The sequence below is a fragment of the Carcharodon carcharias genome, chromosome 18 (assembly GCF_017639515.1).
Source record: "Carcharodon carcharias isolate sCarCar2 chromosome 18, sCarCar2.pri, whole genome shotgun sequence".
Lineage (NCBI taxonomy): Eukaryota > Metazoa > Chordata > Chondrichthyes > Lamniformes > Lamnidae > Carcharodon > Carcharodon carcharias.
Window position 1 is genome coordinate 102,315,019 of NC_054484.1, and position 13,561 is coordinate 102,328,579.

Consider the following 13,561-nt stretch of genomic DNA (forward strand, 5'->3'; position numbering starts at 1 on the left):
GTTTACTAGCCTCTTGTGTGGGATCTTACCAAAAGCTTTCTGAAAATCTAAATATGCCACATTCAGTGGTTCCCCTTATCTATTCTGCTTGTTACATCCTCAAAAAACCTCCCAACAGGTTTGTTAAACATGATTTCCCTTTCATAAATCCATGTTGACTCTGCCCAATCCTACCATTGTTTTCTAAGTGCCCTGTTATCACGTATTTTATTATAAATTCTATCATTTTCCCTACTCCTGTCAGGCTAACCGTTTCTCCCCGTTTCTCTCTGCCTCATTTCTTTAAAAGTGGGGTTACATTTGCCACATTCCAATCTGCAGGAACAATTCCAAAGTCAATAGATTTTGAAAGATGACCATCAATGCATCTACTATAGAATTTTGAAAGATGACCACATCAGACTTAAGGAAAAAGCATATAACTGTGCAAAGATGAGTGGCAAGTCAGATTGTTCAGAATATAAGGAATGGCAAACAACGACTGAAAGGTTAATCAGGAGAAATAAGAGTTTGAGAGGACGCTAGCTAGAAATGTAAAACAGATAGCAAGAGTTTTTACAGGCATTTAAACAGGAAAGGAGTAGGTTAAGTGAGTGTAGGTCCTCTGGAGAGAGAGAGAATGGGGAGTTAATAATAGATAATAAGGAAATGGTGCATGAAATGAACACACATTTTGCTTATGTCTTCACGACAGAGGATACATAAAACATTCCAGTATTAGCTATAAATCTGGAGGTGATGGGGAGAGAGGAACTTGGTGAAATTACAATCACTAGGAAAGGAGTACCGAGCAAACGGATGGAGCTACAGGCTGACAACTCTGGGTCCAGATGGACTTCATCTAGGGTCTTAAAAGAGGTGGCTAATGAGTTAGTAGATGCGTTGGTTTTAATTTTCCAAAATTCGCTAGATCCTGAAAGGTCCCATCAGCCTGGAAAGAAGCAAATGTAATCTCTCTAATCAAGAAGGGAGGGAGGCGGAAAACAGGAAACTATAGGCCAGTTGCCTGACGTCTGCTGTAGGGAACGTGTTTGAATCGATCATTAAGGAGGTTATAGCTCGGCACTTAGAAAAACACAAAGGGCAGAATTTTCCTGTCGGTGATTTGGGGGCGGGGCCCGCTCGTCGACGGGAAAATGACACGGGATGACGTTGGGAGGAACCCCCGACTTCATCCCGGTGCATTTAAGTATTGAGGAAGGCGGGTGGACAGCGAAGTCAGCTGTCTATCCGCCAACCTGTCAATGGCCAATTAAGGCCAGTGACAGGATAATTAAAGACCCTGCCCATCCAACCTTAAGGTTGGCGGGCAGGCCAGGAGCTCCAGCTGGCTTCTGATAATACATGAAACCTCATCCACTGGCGGGATGAGGTTTCATGTCCGTCTTTAAAAACTTTAAGAGTTTATGTGCTTCTTATTAACATGTCCCATCTTGTGTGACATGTTAATGTTTAAATTTTTCTATTTTTCAAATTTTTTTACACTGTCAGTAATCTCCCTGAGAAAGCATTTAGTCTCAGGGAGATGTGCGCTCTTTCTCGTGCATGCGCGAAAGAGCGCACTTTGACAGATTGGAGAATACACCACCACTACCAGCGCCGCGCGCCCCCCCCCCCCCCCACACTGCACAGGAAACACGTAGCTAGAATTTCCAGAAGGCATTTGATAAGGTGACACAACAAAGGTTATTGTGGAAAATAAAAGCTCATGGTGTAGGGGGTAACATATTAGCCTAGATAGAGGATTGGTTGGCTGGCAGAAAACAGAGTATGCAAAAATGGGTTTTTGTCTGATTGGCAGGCTGTACATAGTGGGGTCGAACAGGGGCTGTGCTGGGGCTTCAGCTTTTGTTATGGCACAGCCAATGGTAAATGCTGAGTTGTTCAGATCCCAAAGGGAAACTTGAAACAACTGCCACAACTTGTTTTGTAATTTGTATACATTTTGAGTTGCACGCCTTGAATTCAGTATTAATAAGACCACCAAGTCTTATAGGTTTTTACAAAACTAGATTAAACATTTGTTAACAAGAAAAATTATTTTTAAGCACATAAGTATGTCTACAAATTACAACAATAATAACTTCTAAATCCCCTACTTAATCAGACTCCCAGTTACACCTTCATTAAGGCAACAGTAAGACACACAGATTTTAAAAGACCCAGGCAAGGTGACACACAATACCTTGAATCAGTCGAATTCAAAGTGAGTTTTCTTAACTTCAGTTCTTTGAAGACAGCAGCTTGAGACATAGATGCTGAAGGCTTTTCACACTTGTTAGATCTTAAAATGCCTACTCTCACACGCAGCCTTCACTTCTTTACGCATATTTTCCCCTTTGAATGTAAATTTCCTTTGTTTCTCTATGTCTTTGGACTTTACCTTTCTGATAATAAAAATCTCTCATAGTACTAAGTTTTACCAGTAACCTCTGGGAAAAATAAACACTTTCTGAACTCCACCTGACTGGGTGTAATATTTCACTCCCTCTTTTTGAATCCAAGCTAGTCTGGTTTAATTAACAATGCAAATGTTCCCTTAACACTTATGTACCCCTACTTAACATTTCAAACCTAGCTCATCTTCTACCACATCAAAGTCTTCAGATCAGCTGGCTTTAATCCAATTAAGGCTCACACAGAGACACACACATATAGACATAGACACCACTATTTTACAATAAATTCCAATAACATTATGAGAATTATATTTTCCTGACACTTTTTACAATTTACATCAATGACTTAGATGAGGGGAGCAAAGGCACGGTAGCTAAATTTGCAGATGACACTAAGATAGGTAGGAAAGCATGTTGTGAAAAAGACATGAGTTTGCAGATGGATATAAATTAGTTGACTGAGTGGGCAAAAATCTGGAGTATAATTTGGGAAAATGTGAAGTTGTTAACTTTGGCAGAAAGAATAAAAAAGCAGAATATTGCTTAAATGGAGAATGACTGCAGACTTCTGAGGTGCAGAGGGAGCTAGGCGTTCTCATGCATGTGTCACAAAGTTAGTATGCAGTTACAGCATGTAATTAAGAAGGCTAATGGAATGCTGTCCTTTATTACAAGAGGAATTGAACATAAAAGTAAGAATGTTATGCTTCACTTATACAGGGCATTGGTTAGACTCATCTCGAATACTGTGTGCAATTTTGGTCTCCTTATCTAAGGAAGGATGTAAATACGTTGGAGGCGGTTCAGAGGACATTTACTAGATTGACAACTGGGTTAAGCAGGTTGACTTATGAGGAAAGGTTGGACAGGCTGGGCTTGTTTCCACTGGAGCTTAGAAGAGTGAAGGTGTGACTTTATTGAAGTCGATAAGATGCTAAATGGTCTTGACAAGGTGAACATGGAAAGGATGTTTCTTCTTATGGGTGAGTCCAGAACTAGGGGGCATTGTTGTAAAATTAGGGGTAATTTTTCTAGGACAGAGATGAGAAGAAATGATTTTTCTCTGAGGGTTGTGTGGCTTTGGAACTCTCTGCCTCAGAAGGCAGTAGAAGCAGGATCACTGAATATTTTTAAGGCAGAGGTAGATAGATTTTTGTTAAGCAAGAGAATCAAAGGTTATTGGGGGTAGATGGAAATGTAGAACTCAGCGTAAAGAGATCCGCCATGATCTTACTGAATGACAGAGTAGGCTTGAGGGGCTGAATGGCTTACTGCTACACCTATTTTGTGTATTCGTATGCATCCACAAACATGCTCCACAACCATTCCCATCCTCAATGATGGGTGAATCTAGCACATCAGTGCAAAATATAATGCTGAAATGGTTAAAGCCAAAGGTGCCAAGTGGATGACCCAGCTCAGCCTTCTCATGAGGTTCCCAGCATCCCAGATGCTAGTCTTCAGCTAATTAGATTCATTCCATGCGATATTGAGAAACGGCTAAGCACACCAGGTAAAGAAAAGTCAGAGTCTGACAATATCCCTGCTATCATGCTGAAGACTTCTGCTGCAAGACTAGCCAAGCAGTTCCAATGCAGCTACAAAACTGGTATCTACCTGACAATGTGGAAAATTGCCCAGGTATTTCCTGTCTACATATATTAATAACAAGAACAAATCCAATCCAGCCAATTACTGCCCATCAGTCCATCCTCAATCTTTAGCAAAGTGATGCAAGAGGTCATCGACAATGATATCAAATCTTACCAAGAGCCCGCTCACCGATATTCAGTTTGACCGCTGCCAGGACACTCAAATCCAGACCTCATTACAAACTGTGTCCATACATGGACAAAACAACTGAATTCCATGGGTGACATGAGTGTGACTGCCCTTGACACCAAAGCAGTATTTGACTAAGGGTGGCATCATGGAACCCTAGCAAAATTGAAGTCAGTGGAAATCCATTGAAAACCCTCCACAGTTTGGAGTCATATCTAGTAGAAAGGAAAGTGGTTGTGGTGGCCAATCATCTCAGCCACGGAATATCACCACAGGGGTTCTTCAGGGCAGTGTCCCAGACCAAACCATCTTCAGATGCTACATCAATGATCTTCCCTGCATCATAAGGTGAGAAGTGGAGATGTTCACTGATGATTACACAGTGTCAAGTACCGTTTGAAATTCCTCAGATACTGAAGTAGTCCGTGCTCACGTGCAGAAAGATCAAGAGAATGATAAGTGGCAAGTGACATTCACATCACACAAATGCTAGGCAATGACCATCTCCAAAAAGAGAAAATCTAACCAGCTGCCCTTGATGTTCAACAGCATTGCTGGATCACCCACCGTCAATATTCTGGGGGTTACTATTGACCAGAAATTTAACTAGACCAGTCATATAAATACTTGGGCTACAACAGCAGGTTAGTGGCTGGAAATTTGACAGCAAATAGTTCATGTCCTGACTCCCCAAAACTCTTCCACCATCTACGAGGCACAAGTCATCGGTGTGATAGAATACTCACCACTTACCTGGATGAATGATGACTGATCACAGTAAGGTCTGACAAAGTCAGCACAGTTTCGAAAGGGAAGTAATTTTTGACAAATTTATTGGAACTTTTGAGGATGTAACTAGCAGGGTAGATAAAGAGGAGCCAGTGTTCTTGGATTTTTGAATGGCATTCGATAACGTACCAAATAAAAGATTCATACACAAAGTCAGAGCTTATGAAATTGAGAATAATATGTAGCATGGATAGAGGACTGGTTAACAGTCAGGAAGCAAAGAGTAGTGATAAAGGGGACCTTTTCAAGTTGGAAGGCTGTGACCAGTGGAGTGCCACAAAGATCAGTGCTTCGGGTCTCAGCTATATACAATCTACTTTAGTTACTTAGATGTGGAGACCAAGAGTAAGTTTGCTGAAGGTGCAAAGCTGGTTAGAAATGTAAGCTGTGAGGAAAGCACAAAGAGGCTGCAAAGAGACATAGGTTACGTGATTGGGCAACAAGGTGACGGAAAGAGTTTAATATGGTAAGTGTGAGGTTACTCACTTTGATAATAAGAATAGCAAAGGAGACTTTATTTTTAAGTTGTATAACATGTTCCTCTGAACTTCAACATTTACTTGGGTTTAATCATACAAGGAACACAAAGTTAGCATGCAGTGTACCTGCATGCAATTGGGAAACCACATAGCATGTTGGCTTTTATTACAAGGGAACTGGAGTATGAGAACAAAGAAATCTTACTACAATTGTATAGAGCTTTGGTGAGACCACTGTGTGCAGTTTTGTTCTCCATACTTAAGGAAGAATATACCTGCAAAGCAGGTGGGTACATTGAAGATTCACTAGATTGATTCCTGGGGTGAGAGGTTTGTCCTATGTGAGAGGCTGAGTAAATTGGGCCTATATTCTCTGGAATTTAGAAGAATGGAAGATGGTTTCATTGAAATATACAAGATTCTGAAGGGACTTGACAGAGTAGACTTTGAGAGGTTGTTTTCCCTGGCTGGGGAGTCTAGAACATGGGGCACAGTCTGAGGATAAGGGGCCAAACATTTAGGACTGAGATGAAGAGAAATTTCTTCACTTAGAGTTGTGAATCTTTGAAATTAAGTACCCCAGAGAGTTGCAGATATTCCTTCATTGAATATATTTAAGGCTTGAGAGAGACAGATTTTTGGTGTCTCAGAATCAAGAGGCATGGGGAGTGGACCAGAAAGTGGAGTTGAAGCCAAGGATCAGCCATGATCATTTTGAACAGCGGAGCATGTTCAAGGGCTATATGGTCTACTCCTGCTTCTATTTCTCATGTTCTTCTGTTCTGAGTGCAGCTCCAACAACACTCAAGGAGTTCAACACCATCCGAGACAAAGCAAATCGCATCCACCTGCTTAAGCATTCACTTTCCACCACCAACAAACAGTGGCAAAAGTGTGTACCATCCACAAGATGCACTCCAGCAAATCGCCAAGGCTCCTTAATAACATCTTCCAAACCTGCAACCTCTACCACCTAAAAAAACAAGGCCAGCAGAGACACTGAAACACCACCACCTGTAAGTTCTCCTCCAAGTCACCATCTTGACTTGGCACTACACTGCTGTTCCTTCACTATCACTGAACCAAAATCTTGGAGCTCCCTTCCTAACAGCACTGTGGGTATACCTATACCACATGGTTGCAGTGGCTTACATCCACCTCCTTGAGAGTAATTAGGATGGGCAATAAGTGCTGGCATTTCTAGCAGCACTAATTCCATGAAAGAAGAAAAAGTATTGTCAGTCAATAAATGTGTGGGGTTGCAAGTGTGTGTTCTCCACTCACACATCCATCCACACCCATTAGTTTATTTTCTGGTAAATTTTTACTAGTTTTCTGCTGCATTAACACCACTGAGATCCAGAGGCCATTGTGTATTTGTAACATGCTCTGGAATAATGTAATTCAGCAGGCCCCCTCTCCCCTCCTCTGACCCACTTCAGTCAGCAGGCTCCAGGCAAGGTAACCTCAGGCTCTGGGCTCAACAATGCAGTCGAATTGGGAACAACATGCTTCTCTAGGCCTCACATCCATTTTCCTCTCCAGTCGACACTGTAGCCTGAGTGCATAAAAAGTGTGACCGATTGAGTTAGCGTGCACAGTCCGAAATGCCTTGCAAGTAATCACTCCAGTTAAAGTTTACATATTGAGAGTTTGCAATGCACCAAGTGCAGGTGATAATTTCATACCCATAGAGCCGTAGGAGTTTACAACACAGGTGACGACAATTCAACCCATCGTATCTGCAACATCTCTTTGCTAAAGCAATCAAAAATTAATTCCATTCCCTGCTCACTTCTCATAGCCCTGTATCTACCTCTGTTTCAGATACTTACCCAGTTTACCCTTCGGAGGTGCAATGGGCTTTGCTTTATCCACACTTTGTGGGGCAACCCATGCTGCAACAATCCTCCCAGAAAGAAATTACTATAGATCTCCTTTCTCATTCTTGATGAAGAAATGTTAATTTCTCAACTGAAAAAAACTAACATTGTCCATATCCATCATATTTGAAGTGGGCTAATATGTGAGGAAGTCATTTGTAATACATTATATGGTTGTGATCTTTATTAATTGGAGAATCAGTAGAAAGGCTAGCCCCATGTCATGTGAAGAAAGCCAATCAAGAATAAAGATTATGCACAAATTTACATATGTAGCATTTGCTCCTTGTGAGAAATGGTAATTTAATAGAAAAATATTTTAATTCAAATGTTTTTCACAAATTGATTTTCTTTTTATTTTGCCTTCAGCAGAAACATTGCCTGCAGAAGAGAATGTTACACCAAAGGAACACAAATATTCAGAGTCCTTGGATTCTGCCCTGAATTCTGTTAAACCACCTAGCCCCCCACAACGAAATTCGAGTGAATATCGTAACTCAGGAAATAAATTTGTTTTCAGAAGTTCGGTTGTACCCTCAGGCTCTACCTCAAACTCTGCACCTACTTTGCGAAGACAGACTTCAAATTCAGCAACAAACAATGGTTATTATGATGTCAACAGAACCCGTATGCAAAGGAGAATAGAAGGTAGGTAACTGAATCCTGCAGCATTCATTTTCATAGGAGCATTGCTTATTGTATAAACACAACCTTGGTGAAGTAAGGGTTAAATAGGTGCATAAAGGAAAGGCAACTAAGATATGATTGGGTCAAGCAGCCTATTTCCATATTGTAATTTATGTTATTGTGTGTTGTAATTTACTCCTAAATTAGCTGGTAAAATATTCCAATTTCTTCTGCAGTCTGTGGTAAATTGCATTATTGAGGTCAAATACATAAAATGACATACAATAGTAGCATTTCAGAAGAATTGGCACTCCACGCCACAAGATCAGAGAACCTTAATGATGGAGTTGTAGAAGGCCGAACATTGCACAACACAATTGTTAGGGAGGGAGAAAATTCAATATGGAGAAGGAAGCGAATGACATTTTAACTTCGATTGTTAATCTGAAGCTAGTCCTCAGAAATTGCCTAAATAATCAATTATACTTTTACATACATACAGTATTTGGTTACCATGTCAATACAGCGACTGTTATTCAGGCATTTGTAAGAGGAAGCAAGGCCTAAGTTAACTCTGTAAATGAAAACTCTCAAATCCTGCCCAGGGACAAGAAAATACCCTGCAAAGCACTCATTTCCAAAACCTTATCTCTCAATTCTGGCAAAGCCCCTCTCGCTCGTCAGAAGCGTGGCAAAAAGACTAACCCATCTCATGAGCTTGGGGGAGAAACTTAAACTAGTCATTTATAATTGTAGAACACACTTTGTTTAAAAAAAATGAAATACTCCCTTTTTGATCACATTCTGTCTCCCCTGATTGATCCATTGGATTTATCAATTGGTGCAAAACCAGAGAAAGACCTTGTGTAAATTGGAAAGAAAGATAAAAGGCTGTGCTTAACCCGCCAATTTTATATTGTACAAAATAAAGCATTCAACTGTTTAACCAATTAATAGTTTGTAGTACTGAATCAAGTCTGGACAGATGACATTGTTACATGACACATGTTCACTAATTCCTTAATCATCTGAATGAGGCAGGAATAGCAAAAAGACCCTCATTCCAGTTGGGGAATAGTTGAGTTGAAGATAAATGTGCTTCTGCAGTGTAGCAGTGTAACCATCTGGAATATTCTTACAAGCTATTTTTGCTTTGTGTTCTTGAAATGAAACAGATGGCCAGGCTGTTTGAAACTTACACATCAGAAATAAAACATTTGAGAATTTTTCTTTTACAACTTCGAGGTATGTATGTTATGTTGCAGCTCTGTTTCAGCTTAAGGCACATCAGAAGCACCGTTGGAATTTAAGAGGAGAATAGGACACTCAGTCTTTTGAATCATTAAGTAGGTTATGGCCATTCTGTACCTTAACTCCATTTAGTCAGATCTGCCGATTTTTTTGGTCTTAAGGATACAAGTTGATCTCGCATACACTTCTTTTGGTGGTGGGTGTTCCATGTTTCCACTACTCTTTGTGTGAAATAGCGTTTCCTGATTTTACTTCATAATGGCCTAGCTCTTCATTTAAAGATTGTGCTTCCTTTTTCTGGAATTCCTACATCAGCCAAAATAACTTCTCTGTACCTATCCTATTGAATCATTTTATCATGTTAAACACTTTAATTAGATCACTTCTCAATCTTCAAAATTTAAGTTAATACAACACAATTTTATGCAACCTTTCCTCAGAATTTAATCTTTGTAACCCTTATGTGTGTGTGTTACAGACAAGAGAGGGACAGTCCGTTCAACCAGTACTAATTTTTCCTCTCACTACTTGTATGTAAACAGAAGGATGTTTTGATTTGTTTGCTCTTTAATAAGTGGTGGTGTATTTCCCAATCACTAAGTTTTTGTGTGATCCAATTCCTACTAATATCCCCACAGCAATCTTGAAGTAGGATGAACTCAAAAGGTTAGTTTATTGCACACATTCAAAAAAACTGTGAAAAGGAGGTCCGCAATGTTCTCCTCCGCGCAAATGCAGTAAAAAGAGGTGTTACGGACAGGAGTGGGGTTAAGTTAAACAGCACTAATTTCTCCCCTCACTACCCGCCCGTAAACAGAAAGGTGTTTTGATTTGTTTACCTCTTTATAACCAGTGTGTATTTCCCAACTCCTCTGTTTTTGTGATCCAGTTTCTTACTAATAACTCCATAGCAAACTTGAGATAGGATGAACTAAAAAAAAAATGTTAGTTTATTGCCCAGCTGCGAAAGGAGGGTCATAATGTCACCTCCACACTCAGACTGTAGAGAGGGACAGAGAAAAGAAGCTTTTATGGAAACCACAAAGAAACTAAATATTGGTTCGCCTGAGTTCCAGAGTTCATAATCAAAGTCGAATGAGGTCAGCGGACTGAAAACCAATGCTGGATAATTCACTTTTCCAGTGGTGTTGGCTTCGCACGAGATTGGCATGCAGATGAATCAGTCTTGTAGGTGATGGTAAAGAATTCCCAGCAGAAGCAGTGTAGATGGGGGCTAGGTATTCCACCTGGGCAGAGCTCCTTGTGTATGAAGTTTCTAGTTAGATGGTAAAGAGCAGACTGAGCTGTGCAGCTCAGCAAGGCAACATTATTTATTCCACAAGCCAGTGTCCTATGTCTCATGACTCCCACTTCTCCACCAGGTCTTTCATAAAGGATGTGTATCCATCATCTGGATTCCAAACACTGTTAAATGTCTCAGCCTTTAGGGATTGAAAGGAAGGTTACCGGGCTTTTGTCTTAACAGATGATCCTTCTTCTGGCCAGCCTGGGTTATTAAATACAGATGGCAGTTGAGTGAGTAGCTCTCTTTGAAGTTGGACAGTCCACAGGTGGTCATTAGTAACTCCTCACAGATAATGAGATGCAAGTTTTCCCTAAACTGCCAAGTAGCTTCTTTTGTTTGGGGGGGGGGGTCACAGACAGACCTAGGTTCCACCATTTTAAAGGTCTTTGTTCAGCTTTAACATTTTAGAAATAGCAATGGACATATCTATCTATATATAATATATATATATTTCATAAAAATATACATTGTGAGGTCTTAGTCCCTCACAGAAGGATAGAGAAAAAGAGGTTCTACAATATAGAGACCACAGAGAAAATAAATTTTGGTTAATGTGAGGTCCAGGGTCCAGAAGCAAAGTATCATGAGGAATTCCTTCACTGAGGTCAGCAGGCTGAAAACTGGTGATATAAGATTCACTTTTGAGTTGTTGACTTGGCAAGATGAAATAGATATGCAGAGATGAATCAGTTTGTAGGCAGTGGTACAAAACAGGGTAGATGGGGCCAGTTGTCCAGCCTGGCCAGAGCTCCTTCTGCATGGCCTGATAGTCAGATGTTAAAGCAGTAGACTGGCTTGCAGCTCAGGAAGGCTATCAACTTGTTCAACAAGCCAGAGTCTTAGGTCAAGTGACCTTATCTCTCCATAAGGTCTTCAAGAAAGGATGTTTATCCGGGGCCTGGAATTTGGCTTGGTCTTCAGGACTGCTAACATCCCTGCCATTATGGTTTAAAAGGAATGTTTGAGAGGCCATTGTCTTAGTAGACTCTCTGACTCCGCGAGCAAGTCTGCTCTATCAAATACCAAGTGGCGTTCGTGTAGCTTGCTTTGAAGTTGGGCTGTGCATTTCCGACATTACAGCGTGGTTTTTTTTGATCTAATGACTCCAGACAATAGCTCACAGACAGAGGGTCAGCCATCTCAATGGTCACGGTTCAGCCAAAAAGTCCAGTTGAAAGTAAGAAATAACAACGGGGATATAAAAATATACAGTGTTGGGTTCTGTTCTGTCACAGTATGAATGTATGTAGCATTTGATCATGTTTATCACAAAGCTAATCAATGTGCTACTGAAGTGTGATATTGACGGCAAAGATGTGAGATTTATCCAGGATCTATGTTGGCATCAAATAGCAGGCATCAGATGAGAAGATGTAAAATCAGATATATTTCAAGTGAAGAGAGGAGTACCACAAGGCTGTGTACTGTTGCCAAAATTATTCAGTCTGTACACAGAGCAAATATTCAGAGTCAAATGCACTTCCAGGGGTAAAAGTTAGAGGCAAATATGTAAAAAACTTGTGGTATGCTGACAACACAGTGCTACTTGCAGAATCAGAAGAGGCCGTACAAAATATCGTAGATCAAGTAAAATCTAGAAGCTTAGAATATGAATTGAGTATGAATAGCAAAAAGACAAAACGATGATAGTTAGAAGGAATACATTAAAAGAAACGAGATTGAATATTGAAGTGGATGGTGTCACGCTGGAACAAATAGATACGTTTGTCTACTTGGGCCAAATGATGACAAGATGATAAATGCAATGCCAAAGTCAGAAGCAGGATAGAGATAGCAAAAGTGATTTCACAAGGGTGAAGGATTTGTCAACAAGAAAACTCAAGCTTGTAACAAGGAGCAACTCAGAAGATGCTACATTCTATCCACTTTCCTGTATGTCTCAGAAACCTGGACAATAAATAAAGATCTGTAGAAGAAAATAGAGGCCTTTGAAGTGTGGATGCTGTTAAGGACGGGGGTTCAGGGGGGCGGGGGGTTCTGTTCAAACAGCACTGCTTCCCTCTTTACCACCTGTCTGTAAGCAGAAGGCGTTTTAAAGAATAAGCAGTGGCGCATTTTTTCTCAATCCCTTGATTTTTGTGTGATCCAATTTTACTAATAGTCCACAGCAAACTCGAGTTAGGATTAATTCAGAAGGTTAGTTTATTTCATACATTCAAAATTAGTGAAAGGAGTGTCTGCAACGACCCACTCCGCATTTACACAGTAAAGGGAGTTAGAGAAAATGTTTACAGTACAAGGATCACAGAAAACTGAATATTAGTTCACATGAGTTCCAGAGTCTCAAAGTCAGAGCCCAATGAGGGGTTCTTTCACGTAGGCAATTCAAGTTCAGCTGGCTGGAGATTCCGTGTTGTAAGATTCACTTTTCAGATGATGTTGATGTCGCAAGATGAAGTAAGCACACACAGAATGAGTTGGTTCTGTGGCTAATGGTACAAAATCTTCCAGCAGAGTCAGGTTAGATGTGCCGATTGTCCTGTCTGGACAGAGCGGGCTTCTTTGCGACTTGCCAGTCAGATGGCAAAACAGCAAGACTGGGTGTACAGCTCAGAAAGTTAATATTAAACTATTTAAAAGGCCAGAGTCTTGGGTCATGTGACCTTCCTTCTCCACAATGGCTTCAAAAGGGGATGTTTATCTAACGTCTGGAATTGGCTTTGCTTTCAGGACTGATAATGTGACAGCCATTATGGGTTAAAAGGCGTGCCATTTATGTTGAGGGTCTGGCATTTGGGAAGTCATTGTCTCAGTAAACCCACTGACTCCGCTGATTGGCTTATCAAATGCAAATGGTCTTCCTGTATCTCCCTTTGAAATTGGTCTGACTAGTCACAGGTTGTCTGTTGGTAGCTCCTTAGACAAAGAGGTGTGACATCCCTGAAAAAGAGGAGAATTCTTTTGTTCTGAAGACTGCTGGGGATAACTCCCAGACAGAGGGTCAACCACCTTTGTCCAGTTTAAAAAATCAGAAATTACAATAAGGATAACATTTTTAAATGTATACACTGCTGGGTTTCTGTT

At 40.6% G+C, this 13,561-nt stretch overlaps 1 protein-coding gene across 6 annotated transcripts in view; it reads left to right on the forward strand.

The window, feature by feature from the left end:
* scml2 (Scm polycomb group protein like 2) overlaps nucleotides 1-13,561 on the forward strand; it is a 172,658-nt gene that overhangs the window by 138,415 nt on the left and 20,682 nt on the right. For 4 of the 6 annotated variants that reach the window (XM_041211751.1, XM_041211752.1, XM_041211747.1 and 1 more), the window contains one exon: nucleotides 7,702-7,980. In XM_041211751.1, the coding sequence (XP_041067685.1) occupies nucleotides 7,702-7,980 (279 nt within the window). The remainder of the gene's footprint in view (nucleotides 1-7,701; nucleotides 7,981-13,561) is intronic. The other 2 variants (XM_041211748.1, XM_041211750.1) reach the window with 1 other exon arrangement.